Raw genomic sequence first — 15,280 nt, forward strand, 5'->3', positions numbered from 1 at the left:
AGTTCGCTGCGGATCTGAATAAAGTTTATTACACAAGAGAACTGAGGCCTGTCGTTCTCTCAGAGATCAATTTTAAAACACAGGCCGTGTCTATGTGCTTTTATACTAGGACACAGCAAAAACGGTCTCCTGTGTTCCCTTATAGAGAGCCAACCACTGTGCTTGAAAAAGGATGTATCCAGAGAAAATGGATTTTAAATGTCAGTGTGGAGACACTATCTGTAAACCCTAGAAATGCAGAGCTTGAATTATCAAATTATCACTCATCTCCCACAGCCCAAATAAAAACCATTCACTGCCAGAGTCACTCGACAGAGGTACTGCCTGCTTTTCTAACACCTAGGAACTATAAAGGAGCAAGTAAAGGTTAATTCAGGTGACACCTGGAGGTACTCAATAGTTGAAACACAGTGTTTCTTCTATTTTCTGCCATGGAAAATCAAATAAAAATAAATATTATAAATATTATAAAATAAATAAAAATAAAATAAAATAAATAAACCTTTAATTCTTCCTTTGCAGCCAACGCACACTGACAGCTCAACAAACCTCTTCAGTCAAGGAACTATTTCTTACTAAATTACATCAGCCTGATCAAAACCTTCACATCCCAGTGACCTCTTAGGTCAGCACTGAACACAAAACAAGAGTCCAGGCAATGCACATCCCACAGGGCCTGATGCAGATGATTACTGCTAAAGGCTCAATATTGAAAGCAGGTGGTGCGGAGGTACTGGGGTACAGTGAACAGCTCTGCTCTGTAGGCTCTAGGTTACTGACTTGGTCTTGGTCTTGCATGTGGTGTGATCACAGCTTCTAGTACTGTACGTGCATGAGAGCTGTAGTTTTGTCCCTCTGATGTGAAACATAGGTAGTCATTCCTTCAGTGTGTGCTCCTGTATTGATCCATTGTGCTCCTGGGACCTTGCATTTTCAGGGTGCTAAGGGAGAAGTTGGAGAAAAGGGAGACACGGGCCCACCTGGTGCTGCTGGCCCCCCCGGGGTCAAAGGTCCTCCTGGGGAAGACGGACCCAAAGGAAACACTGTAAGTAGTGGTGGTCAGGGCTCTGGACTCGTGACTTGAAGACTGCGGGTTTAGATCCTTGGACGGGAGCTGCTGTTGTATCTTTTAGCTAAGCGTTTCACTTGCCTGGATTTACAAATGTAAGTTGCTTTGGATCGAGCAGCTGTCTAATAGTTTAATAAAAACCTAAGAAAGGTTTCAAGCAAGAACCAAGGTTCAAGAATGTTTGGTAGTTAGTAACTGATTGATCCAAGGATCCCGTTCAGCCTTTTCTTCACGGAAGCCAGGGTTATCAGCTGCACCAACATGGCTGGGCATCTTGTTCCACATTCCTACCACCCTGTGTAAAGAAGTACCTCCTGTACTTCACGTACTTTCCACTCATGTCCTCTGGCTGCAGTCCTATAGAAGTCCAGTGGACTGACTTTGTTGATGCCTTTGAAAGAGTTTGAATACTAAATAATGAATTGTATCAGCTGCCCTCATAATCTTTGCTGTGCAAGACTGAAAAGGTCAAGTTCCTTTTGCCCGTAAGTGTAATGAAAGTCTGCTCTCAGCCTTAGGGGTCTGTATTTTCAATCAAATCTCTAGTCAAGTGTCTCAAAGAGTGTATCTGGCACTCAGCGTCTTGAATAGACAGCATCCAGCTTAATGAAAGGGATTTACTGGCATGTGTACGAGAAGGCTGCAGTCCTGCTATGGCTCAGACCTGTTTTGGCGACAGGCTGCCCATTAGGAAGAGACAAGCAGAGCAGTGACCTGCGATTGTATAGGGCTGCTCAGTCACTCAGCCAGCTTGCCAGGCACACAGTTAGCCCCTCAGACACTCACTCAGTCATTCGGCTGCCCCAGCTCCCTAGCTTGCCCGGCCTGCCCCTTCCTTCTTTGAACATCATGGAGCTCGTTAGTTTCCTTGACGACCGAGTCTCGTTCCCTCTCACCCTCCATCTCTAATCTGTCGCCTTCTCTAGTGCTAGGAGCGGTGACTGCCAGAGAGTCACTCTGGAGAGAGCCTCTTCAACAGGAGGCTGTCACATTCGTCTTCTCATTAATTCGTCTTAACGTCAGCTGCTTAACCCTGTGCAGACGGCAGCTCGCTGAGCTTTGCAAGGACAGCTTTTCTATTTTCTCTTGCTTTGATGGTTGGTTTTACGTGGAGAAAAAAACACAGGGCAAATTATTCTGTATACATGTCTGTCTAGTGTAATCACTGTTTCATATTAATCAAATTCTATTCAGTCACTTCGCAATGTCAGCGCAGTGCACCACGCAGTTGACCTCAATTCATGAACAAGGGCTGTGTGGACAGAAATTCACCTGAAAGAGTCTCTGTGTCAGGCTAACAGGATCCAAAACACCGGGGTGAGAGAGGGAGGTATCTAACCTGTGAAGTAAGGAATGTGCAGTATAGACTCGGGGGCAGGATGTCTTGAGGAACAGGATGGCCCTGTTGCAGATAGCTGGAACTGGGTCAGTCCCACACAATTCTGCTGGAAGAACGGGATAGCACCGGGCTGTGAGTATTTCTGAACCTTGAGGAATACAGGCCCATGGCCTACTCAAGCTGTTAGCAGAAAGGTTCAGCCCTTCATTCAGTGGAGGTTCCTGGTATCCTATCCAATGGATATATATTTTTTTACATGTACTGTATTTCTCTGTCAGAATCCACTCCAGTGCCAAATGCCTTGTTCTCTGACAGTTTCATTTCCAGAGTCTCCCCGGAGACGACCTGAAACTGTTCTACCCATCTTAGCCCAGCCACCCATTGAAAACAACAACTTAGGTGTGTTTCAGTTCTGAAGGAGCCCCAAGCAGCTCTCAGCCTGACTTCAGTTCTGTTGTTGCACAAAGAAAGGGCATTGCTGTCTGACCTGACAGACATAAACATTAACTCTGGTGTGTCTATCAGTGCTGGAGTGGTGCTAAAGATGGCACTCCATGCTGAAACATGGCCACTGAGTAAGACCATTCCTGGGACCATTCCAGGCCATCTTTTGCCAGTATATAATGGCACTGAGACCATAGGGCACCTAGGGGGCTACATCAGTGGAGGGAGGCGCCCACTCTAAATGCAGGCTGAGTTTACTGGTAGTGGTGTTGTGTTGCCAATGACTGTGTGAGTGGAATTCGCGAAGAGGAAGAGTGCCACCTAGGTGTAGGGTTAGAGTATGTCAGCTGGAGCTCCCCACAGCGACTCCTGCGTCTTATTTAGCGCCCGCGCGTTCCCTCGGTCTCGCTGGAGCTGAAGTCTGTATTCTGGCCAGCAGACATGTCTGAAACTGCTCGTTGGCTTTGACCAGCCTCAGACCACGCCTGCTGGTCCTCATCCTGCCTGTACCTGTGTTTCCGCTGTGTTTCTCGGTGGAGAACGGTCTTAAATGGTGAGATTCTTCATAAGTTAGTTAAAAAAATAAAATAAGTTAGGGATATAGTTAAAAAAACAAAAACTCCAAATTAAAAAAAAATCAAGAGCCTAATTGTTCTGGAGGACCTTGAATACAGACGCAAAGCAAAGTAGTGTGGAGGAAGCCTCACAGCAGGTGATGGAAGGGTGGAAATGAAACCGGAGACGAGCCCTTTCTGATAACACAGCCTCTGCTTTGAGTCTTGACTCCGAGTGATGGCAGGGCTGGTCAGAGGTGAGCTGGATGCTCTGTTCCTCTCACTTTCCCTCTGCTGCGTCGAAAAGAAGGTCAATAGAGTTTCAGATCTCACCAACTCGCCCACCTCCTCCCCTCGTCCGTAGATTAACACGGGCACAGAGCGGGAGCGAGGAGGCGCGGAGTATTTATAGGAACAGGACAGCATGGGTTTGATGAGCGTCTTGCTCAGAGAGGCACAGCACCTGCTCCCAAACAGTTCCCAGCTCTGTGATTTTTTTCTCTTGAAAATAAGTGCTTTTTCTCAAAAGCCTTGCCAAACGGAAATGCATCTAGAGAACACTGTTTGCTTAAGCAGTAGGATACTATATTGATGTTTTGAAGGATCTTAGTACTAATGAACTCTAATTTCTATCAATGTTTAGAGTGAAAAGATAAATCCCAGCAGAAATCGTCTCATTATTAAATAATTGGGAAGAGCTGTGTTAAGGGTAGCAGGGCCTTTGCAGCTTGCCAGGTACAAACTGGGTTTAATGAGAAGGACAGATTTATGGAATGCATGCCAATATTTTGAGCTGGATTGTCTGTATACACCACTGACACCTGACTCTCTCTCTCTCAGGGTCCCATTGGATTCCCAGGAGACTCCGGTCCACCAGGAGAGCCAGGCGTCAATGTGAGTAAATCCCAGGAATGCTATCCATGCTGTTTTCCAGTGGCCGGCAAGCAACATTTGCTCCGGGTTTTCAAGATGTAAAATTCAATGAATTCATCGACACCAGTACATAAACAGAGGGAGAATTTGCAAACATCACAAAGAATGCTTCCCAGCCGAACATCAAACACGTTTGTTTTCACCAAGATCAGAACACATCGAGATTAGTACAGTTGTCAATCTGTGGGGACACAAGATCTGACGCATCGAGCGAAGCCACAATGTATGCTTTTACAGCGACCAGAGTGAGGAATCTGTAGATATTTTCAGAGTATCTTTTATACTGTAACTTTCAGGGGTACAGTATCTGCAGAAAATACTGGTTTCTGGCCTGTAGCCCTACCTAACCTGTGACCTGACTTCAAATAAGAAACAACCTCCAACCATTTACTGACCTACAGCCAGTGAAAGGAGACACATCAAGTGCTGAGCAATCCCCTCACATGATTATACACGCAGGAATAGTCATTAAAAACTAATGAGGGAGAATTTCAATCACATGCAGATGGTAGAATAATTATACACCTGGTACATGCACAAACCTTTCTACTTCTTTGATTTGTAATTTTTTCTTTTGTCAAATGATCTGAAAAACCGAGGTTAGAACAGTTTTGATCCCGAAAAGAAAGAGTTTCCATATCATAATGTCATTATTATATAATCCCCCTTTCATCACCCTGTGCGTATTGGAAAGAACACTGTTATTAGCTCTGTTACTGTTCAAACCTTGTGATCCACCTTTCTTATCAGAATAGGATAACTCTTGCGAAACATTTTGAGAACAGTTTCCTAAACAATTAATGTTACAAAATAAATTGCTCATCAAGAAATGGCTTGGCTTGTGTCCTCTTCAAATTATCTTACCTTTGTAGCTCATCCAAGTCACATTTTTTTTCACATACTGGGTTGAAAGCAGCAGAGAACAGTAGGAAGCTGTAGTGTCCCATAGATGTGATCAACGCCTGCCAAATCTGCTTTGTGGAAAGAGGAGAGCTGATGTGTCTGTAGCTGCGTTGTTGAACACAAGTAGTTTGTTTATTATTATTATTATTATTTTTAATTTCTCTATGTTTACCTGTATTAAACAGTTTTAAAAAATGCTGTGGTCTAGTATAGCTGAAGTCTGATTGGAAGAGCCGCTCAGCGTTGGTTGTTTTTTGTAGAATTCTCTGATGCACTCCGTGACATCTGTACGAAGGGGGTAATGATTATTCAATGTAATGGTCTCCTCTCTGTACAGGCCCATTTATCTATTTCAGCAGTCCTGTTAGCTGGTGGGAAACAACACATTACTTGATAAGCACTCTGTCCTGGGTAGTTCATAAAATTAAAACAATGTGTCTCATTATTTAATTTACTTCCCATCTAAAAAAAGACCCAACAAACGTGCAGCACATGTAAAGCCAGTGCAGTGGCCAGCCTGCGTGACAGGACTCTCAGGGCAGCCTGAGTGTGCGAGGGAGCTCTCGCTGAGAGACCAGCCTCTTGATCTCCTTCTCCGGCTCTGTCTCTCCCAGGGGCTGGATGGCGGCGTGGGAGACAAGGGGGACGCGGGCGATCCCGGGAATCCTGTAAGCTTCTCTTATCTTGTACTCTGTCCCTTTTTTCTCCCAGAAATCTAGCTGCTCTCTGGCAGTCAATAACAAAATCGTTTTCTTCAAGCAAAAAGAAATCTAATCCCATTTTTTGTGTTTTAGTCTTTCATGTGTCCAAATATTTGGAAATGCTCAGATTTATGTGTGTTGTAGTTGTTGCTTTAAGGAACATCTAAAATACACTGGGTGGCATTAAACTACTGTAACCAGTAGTCTTTGTTTTGGTTTTAGTGCATCTCAGTTTGTTTTGGGGTTTAAGTGTCTCAAAGTAGACAGTTTCTATTTGAACAGGTTTCACAATTACTTTGAAAAGCAAGGCTGTGTGAAACTGTTCTGTGTTTGAGCGCTGTCGGACCCTGGTGCCATGCAGGTCGGCTCTGGCCTCAGTCTCAGTGTCTATTATTTGCTCCTCTGGCCCCTGGCCTCTTCTCATGCTGTAAAACCAGAACTGTGCTCCTCTTTTCTCCTGCGGAGGAGCTTTCTGCCTGGTTTTTGGCTTCCGAGAAGCAGCCGTCGGAAATTCAAACTGGATTGACACGTTTCCGGCGGTACTGCTGTCTCTCAGGGGTCTGTTCTTTCGATACACAAACTTTTCCGTATTTGTTTTATAACATTTACTGAGACCCTCCAGCCCAGGCTTGTGTTTAGTTAGTGCTGACCAAGGGCTCCTTCCTGTCATTTCTGCTGTTGATGTTTAAAGTTCTATAGTTTCCTCAGATTCCCAAGTATGCTATTTTTTTGTCTATAGACTATATGCTGCTCATTGTACTGCAAGTCAGTTTCCATCTTTCATTTTTCCTGCTTTGATAACACTTTACTCCACACCATGATACTGCCTTGCTGTGCCTCTGGGGATGTCTGGAGCCTCTCGCTCCCTCAGTTTCTCACCCTGCCTCTCTGTTCCTTTCAGGGCCCTCCAGGAGCCTCCGGAGAGCCTGGACCCCCTGGGCCCCCAGGAAAGAGAGTAAGTGACACAAACCCACACAAAACTCTGTGCAGATTTGCTTCCCCTTGATGCTTAAGCACCTTATTTTTAGATCATAAGGTATCATGCTCCTTAAGAGGAAAACACTGATTGTTGATTTGTTTCTCCTGTACAATTTGTCTCTCAACACTTACCCATCTCCCCACTTGCCCAGCAGTTCCTATACTGCCCAGTTCTGTTTGTCCACCACCTGGCAGTATCCTACTGTACCAGCTGTTCTTGGGGAAAAATCCAAGGCAGTTCTGATTCCCTATATGTGCCCTGCAGGACTTTTCTCACGCAAAGGATTCAAGCAGTAGACGTCTTTCTGAAATAGCCTGGTGCACACGTGACTTGATTGTCCTCCAGTGTGATGCAATGCCAGGGTTTCCACTGGAATGGGAGACTTTTTATCAGGCGCGCTGCCCTCTCCACATGGTTCTGATCTGAGAGGCTGTCCTCTTCATCTATGGGCTTGTGCCACCCCAATTTTCCTCCCTCTGGAATTTCAAGTCAGTCAGCTGAGGGAAGTGGGTCATGTCTCAGGCGTTCAGTAGGTTTTACCGGGGGAAAAGAAATCAGTTAAGAAGGCAAAAAACAAGTCTCAAGGAGAAATGGACCATAGAAAATCACTGTACACCTATAATAGGCCATTTAACAAGTGGGTGTTGTAGTAGCGGCAGACAATATAAACTGCTCCTTCAGACCTCTAGCTCCTGGCTTGTTTCCAGGGAAACAAACTGCATTGCTCTCTAGAGACTGACAGTGAACTAGGCTGCAGGAGGAGACTGGCTCCCCTTCCTTACAGCGCTTCAAGTTTCCTCTGACCAGAGGACCAGAGGACTCAGAGGTGCCTCTGCCTCTGAAGTAAGCCAAGGCAGACAGGTGCTGTGGTTTGTCGAAAATGAAATTAAATCAGAAAGGAATGGATAGTCTGGTTAAAGCCTTTCCCTGAAACATTGTGGCGGTGTACAACTTTTCAGATGACTCTGAATGACTCAATCAAGCTTTTTTTAAAAAAAAAATGAATGCTGCTCTTACTCTGCCAGGGAAGAACAGGACAGGTCCACTTTATTTCTTGAAATTGCTTTCCCCATTTGATGTTTTTTTTTCCAATCAATGCCTCGAATCATAAATAACCTGGAAAGTCTGCTCTCTTTGTGTTTCCTGCGCTGCTTTGAAACCTGTCACACTGCCCATTGTGTAAACACTGGCTCTTAGCTCTCTCCTATAAGATCAGTTCTTACAGAAAACAAACAGAACCAAGGAGATCGGGAAGAGTTAAGTCTTGCACTTCACATTTAAATGGCAAACAAACAGTGGTAAAAAACAAGTCGTGTGCTGTTGTGTTTTGAATCACATGAATAAGAAATACCATCTTTGGGAGCTATAAAAGACAGCAAGCTTTGCATTTGTCTATTCACAGTGGTTTTCATACATATGTGTGAACTTGTAGGTGTGTAATGCAACAGTCTGACCGAGGTCTCTCTCTTTCTCTCTCTTCAGGGTCCTCTGGGAGCTCCTGGAAAATCTGGGAAGGCAGGAGCAAAGGGAGCCAAGGTAAGAGAAAGAGCCTTTAAATTCTGTGGATTAGTTTCGTGGGGGATGCTGAAATGTGTATGTATTTTTGCATGGGATAAAGCAGTACAGATGCTCCTCTATGATTACCGGAGAACAACATCACAGCAGTAAACAGTAAATAAAAAAGTAACGCATCGCATGTCCAGAGCAGCCTTGACACAGGAGCACTACCACATTGACAAAACGCCAAATACAGAACGGAACAGGCACAAACACAGTGGTATCGGGGAGCTCAGGTTTGTTTCGGCATCAAAGGCAGGAGCTGATGCAAACAGTCATGGACAAAGCCAAGATTTATACCAAAGACACAGAAGCACTGTGAGAAAGTAAGATCATTCAGCTGTTTATATACAACAATTATCCTTCGTTACCTCTGCTCTCTGTCTCACAGGGGGAATCGGGGCCTGAGGGGTTGGTGGGGAAGACGGGACCAGTGGGGCCCCAGGGGCACCCTGGCAAACCTGGCCCACAAGGTCTGCGTGGCATCCCGGGACCTGCGGTAAGTACACTGCATGCCCCCCTTGCGGGAGAGACCCACCTGGAGCTAGAAACAAGCTCCTTGTCTCCTGCCTGAGTTCAGCACTCTCTCACAGCTCTCCCTGCCACCTTCAGCTCTCCACACCTCTTCCCCTCTTGTCTCAAGAGTCGCTCTTTCTCTTCCACTTCTGTCAGAAAAAGGCGCCTCTTGACGAGATGCACAGAAGAGCGTAAAGGGCTGTTAGAGGGAAAAAAACATATCTAAGAAACCTCTAACTGCTTCAGTTTGGCTTGTATTGCACAGTAAATAAACAGGTCTGGTCTGTGTGGTGGGTTTAAAGAGGAGTACAGGACAGGACATGAACCGTAGGATTGATGTTAGAGATTTAACATATTGCTGAGTTTTTCTTCCTGCATGACGTTTTAAGGAAAAAAATCACCTGAGAAAGTTGCCCCCATGGTGTGTGCACAAGCTCGGAGTCTGCTCTTTTCAAACAGCTGCGCAACTTCAACTTTCATCATGGCAGGAAGCCGGGCTCCATGCTGTACAAATCGACAGTTTGTTGAAAAGCAACAGAAGTTAGACTGAAGGGTTTTTTGGCATGTCTCCTTCAGAGATCACATTATAAACAACAGGACTGGAAACCTGATACCAAGTGCATTCTGTTATTTATCTGACAGAGTGTTATTGAACATGAGTAAAAACAACAGCACAGTGACTCTGAGCCAGCATGCTGTGAACAATGTGTGGTGTCCTCATACAGTATAAACTAAACTGTTAAACAAGTTGGAATAAATGTACACCCTAGAAATAGTTGGGCTGTAAGCTCTGGCTCCTCAGGCTCTTTTCACACTGATTTCAGGACACCCTTGCTAACCTCTGCTACTCCTGTCATTGTTTTCCAGGGTGAACAAGGGCTAAATGGACCTCCAGGTCAAACCGGACCTCCTGGACCACTGGTATGGTCAGCCTCAATCAACTTCAGAGTGTGAAGTTATGTGAAGACCTCCCCATTCTATTGAAAGCAATGAGAACATGTAACCAGCCTTGCACTGTTGTAGGGAGACAGTGTTGTAGTTGAAGGTTGTGTGATCTCTGCTGTGTCCCAAAGTTCATGTAACCTGTGCTGATACACATCTTAAAGGTCGTATGACCTCTACTGCGACAGTACTAAACATCATGTGACCTGTGTTGAGAGTACTACAGGTTGTGGTGACCTTTACCAACTATACTAAAGGTCACGACTTCCGCAGCAAAGCATACTAAAAGTCATGTGACCTCTGCTATGTCCCCAGAGGTTGTGAGACCTCTCATGATACACATACTACAGGTCATGAGACCTCTGCCCATATGGGTACTACAGGTCATGAGATTTCTGCTGCATCCCAGAGGGTGAGCACAGAAAATATTGAATGCATTCTTCTAACATAATAGTCAAAATGGTAATTTTATTTGAGCATTTTCTAGGAAACTCAGTGTGCTATACAACAGCACACACATAATACACATAACTAAAACCCAGTAAAACCAAGAACAAAACATAAAAGCTTTTAGAAATGAAATGCTACAGTGCAAAAATAACCCTGGTAACTGGACGATGAGGCCCTGTGTTCAGTAAGAGTACATTCCTGAGTGATTTAGTGATGAGGAAGTCATCCTGTCCATCTGCTTCTGTTGCTTCAAGGGTCCTCCTGGTCTGCCGGGGCTGAAAGGAGATCCAGGAAGGAAAGGTGACAAGGTGGGTCTGCCTCCCTCTCCCCTGTCGTGCTTTGTGTCGCAGTTTACACTGGTGCACCGGAGGCCAGCTAACAGAGCCGTAGATCCTCGGCAGGCACCCTCACATTACCGATGTTGGTGCTACCCCTCACCTTTCACCAGCATCAAAGCCTTAGAGGCACATTTCTCTGCATCTTCCATACAGTAAGTGGAAACCTGGGTTGCTGGCAGCTTACTATTGCCCTTAGCGTCTTACTGCTGCCACTCTCCCAGGATTCCCCAGCCCTGAGTAACTGCCTTTACACACTGGTGACAGCATTCCCTCCCCACTGACAAACATCAAGGAACCACTGTAAGCTCACCAAAGTGGGTGTTGCAGCACAGAGCTACAAAAGCTGAATTTTCAATTACAGTTCCAAGCACACTGTAAATAAAACTCATCATAAAACAGACAGATACAGAATAAGACATTGTAATTGTCCCTGGGGATTCTTAGAAAAAGCATCCTGAATAATGTTTTACATTTACACTTAAAAAAATAGGTTGTCTTTTGTAAAATTACATGTTAGTCTAAGGGTTGCAAATAACACTTTCAAAATCATTAATATAAACCTAGTAACATTTTAGCATAAACATAAACATAAGGTTACAAAAAAGTTACAGTCTGCTCACACCTGAAGAAGGCTACACAGCCAAAACTTTGTTTCCTTTCTTCTCTTTTCAGAATGGAATAAACATTTAACTTGTTCCTTTGCAAGTTACAATCTAACTCATTTAGTAGGTAGTGTCCCGTATTCTTTGGTTTTAAATGCACTTCCACATACAGTAGGTTGCACTTGTGGCCTCTGGTTTGTGTTTCTGTGTTGATTCTGAAGAAGTCCTCTGGTTTGAATGTTGATATCTTTGAAGGTTTTGAATACTTGTATGGGGTCTCCTCGCAGTTTATTCTGATCAGTGCAAGAGAGATTCAGTTGCTTCCGCCTGTCAATGCAGGGCATACCTACATCTGGTGGCTCTTATCTATACTGATTACAGAGCCGCAAGATCTATTTTTAATAATGTAGAGACCAAAATTGTACACAGTTCTCTAAATCGGAATATTCTAAACTTAAATTATCTTAAGATTTTGTTTTCCATTTTTATTGATTCCCCAAATTGTTAAGAAAATAATGTTTCAGGATACACGCCCAAGCCCCTACAATCTTAGTTTCCCATTTTGTATTTATACTGAATAGAGTCTGGGTGATACAGGAAGCAGCTGTTAATTCTGGGTGTACAGAGGTGGAATTGAGTTGTGCGCTGGTGTGTTAGAGGTTTATCAGGCTTTGCACAGTGCTGTGGGCGGTGTTAAGAATGGCTTTGAGTCTGTCGGAATTAAAGCAGTAGGAGAGCTGACAGAGCCAGAGGTGAACGGAGCTTCCCCCTCCCAGAAAAGAACCCAACGAAGAAGACTGGTCAAGAGTCAGGGACATGGTGGGGGTGGAGTCTGCGATTCCCAAGAACTTTCCTTTCTCAGCTTATCCAACACTTTAGGGCCACTAGAAAAATTCTGTCAGGGGTGCCACTGGTTTGCGGGGTACAGGGGTCGCTCGGCAAGAGGCGTGTGGGTGAGATCTGGCACATCCTGTTCATTGATCACTGTGCCCCCCAGGGTCATGCCGGGCTCATTGGGCTGATCGGGCCCCCAGGAGAGATGGGGGAGAAAGGGGACCGGGGCCTGCCAGGGAACCAGGGGACACAGGGACCAAAGGGAGATGAGGTAAGCACCACCGTGCTGAACCACAGCACAGGGACCACAGGAAAACAAGTGCCAAGAGGAGCTAGCAGATATCTACTTCCCTGTAACTCCTCTGAATTGCAGACCAGTTTTATAACTCCAGAAACATGAAACTGCAGTGTGCTGAAAAGGTCTTATTTCTTGAGTAAACGCTAACCTGTTGCTTAGTTAGATGTTAATAAGCCATTTCTGCACTCAGTGTAAAGTTTCAGAAATACACTGCAGCGGGTATTTAGCTGAAAAATACAGAAAACAAAAACCAGGGCTGTCTCTTCTCATCTCACTTCTTAAGTGGTTGCTGCCTTGTATCTGTGTGAGCAGCTCTTTAACAGGCGATAGATAATGGTGTCCAGACACAGAGGGGGATGACAGTTTACCAAAAACAAACATCTGGAAAAAAGCAATCCTGTGTTCAGCAGGGGTCAAGTTAGTGGAAGGCCACACAGTGGAAGAAGGTGTAAACCCCGGAGATGGGTTCACACTAGTTGCTAGTTGAATAACCAAGTAGAAATCGATTAGCCTCAGTGGTGAAGAGCTCCGTTGTAATGCTGGGGTTTTGTAGGAGCAGGGGTGAGAAGCACATCTATAGAAGATATCATGTGTAAGCATGAGGTTAAACTGACATCATGGGGTGACACTGTCACTGGCTTGTCTGTGTTGCAGGGTGTTGTTGGTCCTCCTGGCCCCACTGGTCCCCCTGGCTCCACAGGCCTGCCTGTAAGTATCTCATTCCCCTTACATGTGAGAATTAAAGGAGCTCCAACCTCTCCAGGCTTCTGCATTTCAGAAACCCACTGAACTCTGCTGTCATTTTGGAATGTTGTAAAATACCTGTACTGATTAAAATGACATAATGTTTTTTAAACTGAAGTCAATACAAACTGTAATTTTCTTCTTGTCACCTTTTTGAGTCAGACTGAATAAAGCTTGTAAGCCCCCCAAAAAAGTTTGTAGAAGCAAATGATCCATTTTGCATATTATTTAAAAGTAATAAAATAAATGGTATTGTTCTATTACAGCCTTGATGCTATAAAGTCAACAATATATACTACAAGGAGACGTGTTTAGGCTCATTTCATTCCCGTACAATACGATGATACTTTGATTTCTCAAAACTTTGTCTTGCATCAAAGCGGCATCAAATGTTTTACACACATAGAAACCTACAAAAAAATGCAAGCAGTACAAGTAAACATGACATTATATAACCAACATCTACCCAGACATTCATTTCACACCTCTCCTACCTGGTCCAACCTCGATTGACTCCCCCCAACACAGTTGTTGTGCTTTGTTTACAGTTACATGTTTAATGGAACAGTCGCCCTTTCTCTCGAACCTGAATCCCTTGCTCATGGCATAACCTTCCTTTCTCTCTCGGTCAGGGTCCTCTTGGGCAGAAGGGCTCCAAAGGAAACGCGGTATGTAATCTCTGCTTTTCAAACAGGATAACACCTCTAGAAAGCTCAATAACTACGTACAATATCCAGTCATATTCCGTTCTGTTGACACCTCGGCAAAATAGGTTCCCTACAGTTTTTCTTTGTTGAATGATCTTTTTCACTGAGGCACAACTGGCGCTGTTCAGAGCTGTCTTCTATCTGTGCTTTTGAATTTTGAGGTACTAGCTAGGAAGTAGAAGAAAGTCTTCTTTAGTTCTCTGAAGACGACACTCAGGTCTTCTGCGATTATCTTTCAGGGACCAACTGGCCCTCGAGGAGACACAGGCCCTGCAGGCCCCCCTGGACCCCCGGTGAGTGTGAAGGGTAGATCCAAACTCATTTCCCTATCATTCAGAAAGAGATAGGAAGTGATTTAATTGGCCTTCTATAAAATCAGAATGAAACATCTGAGTGAGAAAAAAGGAAAGGAGAACAGAGATGAGGAAAGAGAGAGCAGAGTGAAAGGGAAGAATTATAAAATGTAGGAGATTATTAAAAAAAAGATGTCAAACCTGCATGGTCTGTAGGTATTTTTTCCAGCAAATGATTCAACTTTGTTGAAACATGAGGAAAAGACAGTAGGACTTATTAGGAAACTGCTTGTAATTTTAAGTTGTTACGGCTGGTTGAACTAATCTCACAGTTAAACTGGTTGACTTTTCCAAATTTTTACAGAAGATGATGAATTAAAAGGTGATCTTCACTACTTATCCGTGGAATTCAGAGGGTTGTCTGGTTTTCATTCTATATGAGGTCTTAAAGACTAAGTTGTCTTGATAGGTCTGATCATTGAGGGGTCTGAGTTCCCTATGAAAGGTGCAGGGCTGTGGCTCTCTATTAGCCCTATTGAGGGGATGCCTATGATGTTGGATGTGATCATCAGTGGGACGTCTTTGCTGCAGGGACCTCCGGCCCAGATGATTGAGCCTCTGCCGGTGCAGGGCAGGAAGAAAAGGCGGCGGCACACCGAGGACACAGTGCAGGGTGACCAGCTGGCGGAGGAGGGTAGCGACTTCATCGATGGCATGGAGGAGGTCTTCGCCTCCCTGAACTCCATGAAGGCTGACGTGGAGCACATGAGGAAGCCTCTGGGGACCCAAGAGAGCCCAGCACGCACCTGCAAGGAGCTGCAGATGTGCCACCCAGATTACAAGGATGGTCAGCTACTTCTTTACTCTAAATCCAACGTCTCTTTCTGCTGTTCATTAAAATCTCCCAGAGCCTGGCTGCTCAGGGTCCACCTCTTCTTATTTAAGATTTCAGGTCTAAACTCAAACACACTTTATTTAGAAGGGAAAAAGTTGCTCTGACCTGTGGAGGGATGTGGTGTACAGTGCACTGAAAAGAGCACTACCAGTGATCTAAGTATAAATTAAATTTAAGAACAA

General features: G+C 44.6%; 1 protein-coding gene and 2 long non-coding RNA genes across 8 annotated transcripts in view; 1 reads left to right on the forward strand and 2 right to left on the reverse strand.

Moving 5' to 3' along the window:
* The window catches only part of LOC148650032 (uncharacterized), a 201,134-nt gene that overhangs the window by 181,398 nt on the left and 4,456 nt on the right, over window positions 1-15,280 (forward strand). For all 3 annotated transcript variants that reach the window (XM_088603407.1, XM_088603406.1, XM_088603408.1), the window contains 13 exons: window positions 938-1,045; window positions 4,247-4,300; window positions 5,857-5,910; window positions 6,845-6,898; window positions 8,405-8,458; window positions 8,871-8,978; window positions 9,863-9,916; window positions 10,642-10,695; window positions 12,325-12,432; window positions 13,114-13,167; window positions 13,836-13,871; window positions 14,150-14,203; window positions 14,795-15,050. In XM_088603407.1, coding sequence (XP_088459533.1) covers window positions 938-1,045; window positions 4,247-4,300; window positions 5,857-5,910; window positions 6,845-6,898; window positions 8,405-8,458; window positions 8,871-8,978; window positions 9,863-9,916; window positions 10,642-10,695; window positions 12,325-12,432; window positions 13,114-13,167; window positions 13,836-13,871; window positions 14,150-14,203; window positions 14,795-15,050 — 1,048 coding nt within the window. The remainder of the gene's footprint in view (window positions 1-937; window positions 1,046-4,246; window positions 4,301-5,856; window positions 5,911-6,844; window positions 6,899-8,404; window positions 8,459-8,870; window positions 8,979-9,862; window positions 9,917-10,641; window positions 10,696-12,324; window positions 12,433-13,113; window positions 13,168-13,835; window positions 13,872-14,149; window positions 14,204-14,794; window positions 15,051-15,280) is intronic.
* Window positions 4,394-7,358, reverse strand: LOC148650035 (uncharacterized). The gene is made up of 3 exons (XR_015926005.1): window positions 7,054-7,358; window positions 5,415-5,527; window positions 4,394-5,310 (listed from the first exon to the last, which is right to left on the reverse strand). It is a non-coding gene; the product is annotated as an uncharacterized LOC148650035 (long non-coding RNA).
* Window positions 8,310-15,280, reverse strand: part of LOC148650036 (uncharacterized) — a 195,124-nt gene continuing 188,153 nt past the window's right edge. For all 4 annotated transcript variants that reach the window (XR_015926000.1, XR_015926002.1, XR_015926001.1 and 1 more), the window contains 3 exons: window positions 9,835-14,236; window positions 9,397-9,499; window positions 8,310-8,429 (listed from right to left, as the gene is read on the reverse strand). This is a non-coding gene — a long non-coding RNA (uncharacterized LOC148650036). The remainder of the gene's footprint in view (window positions 8,430-9,396; window positions 9,500-9,834; window positions 14,237-15,280) is intronic.

This window comes from Lepisosteus platostomus, chromosome 13 (genome assembly GCF_059453375.1).
Source record: "Lepisosteus platostomus isolate fLepPlt1 chromosome 13, fLepPlt1.hap1, whole genome shotgun sequence".
NCBI lineage: Eukaryota > Metazoa > Chordata > Actinopteri > Semionotiformes > Lepisosteidae > Lepisosteus > Lepisosteus platostomus.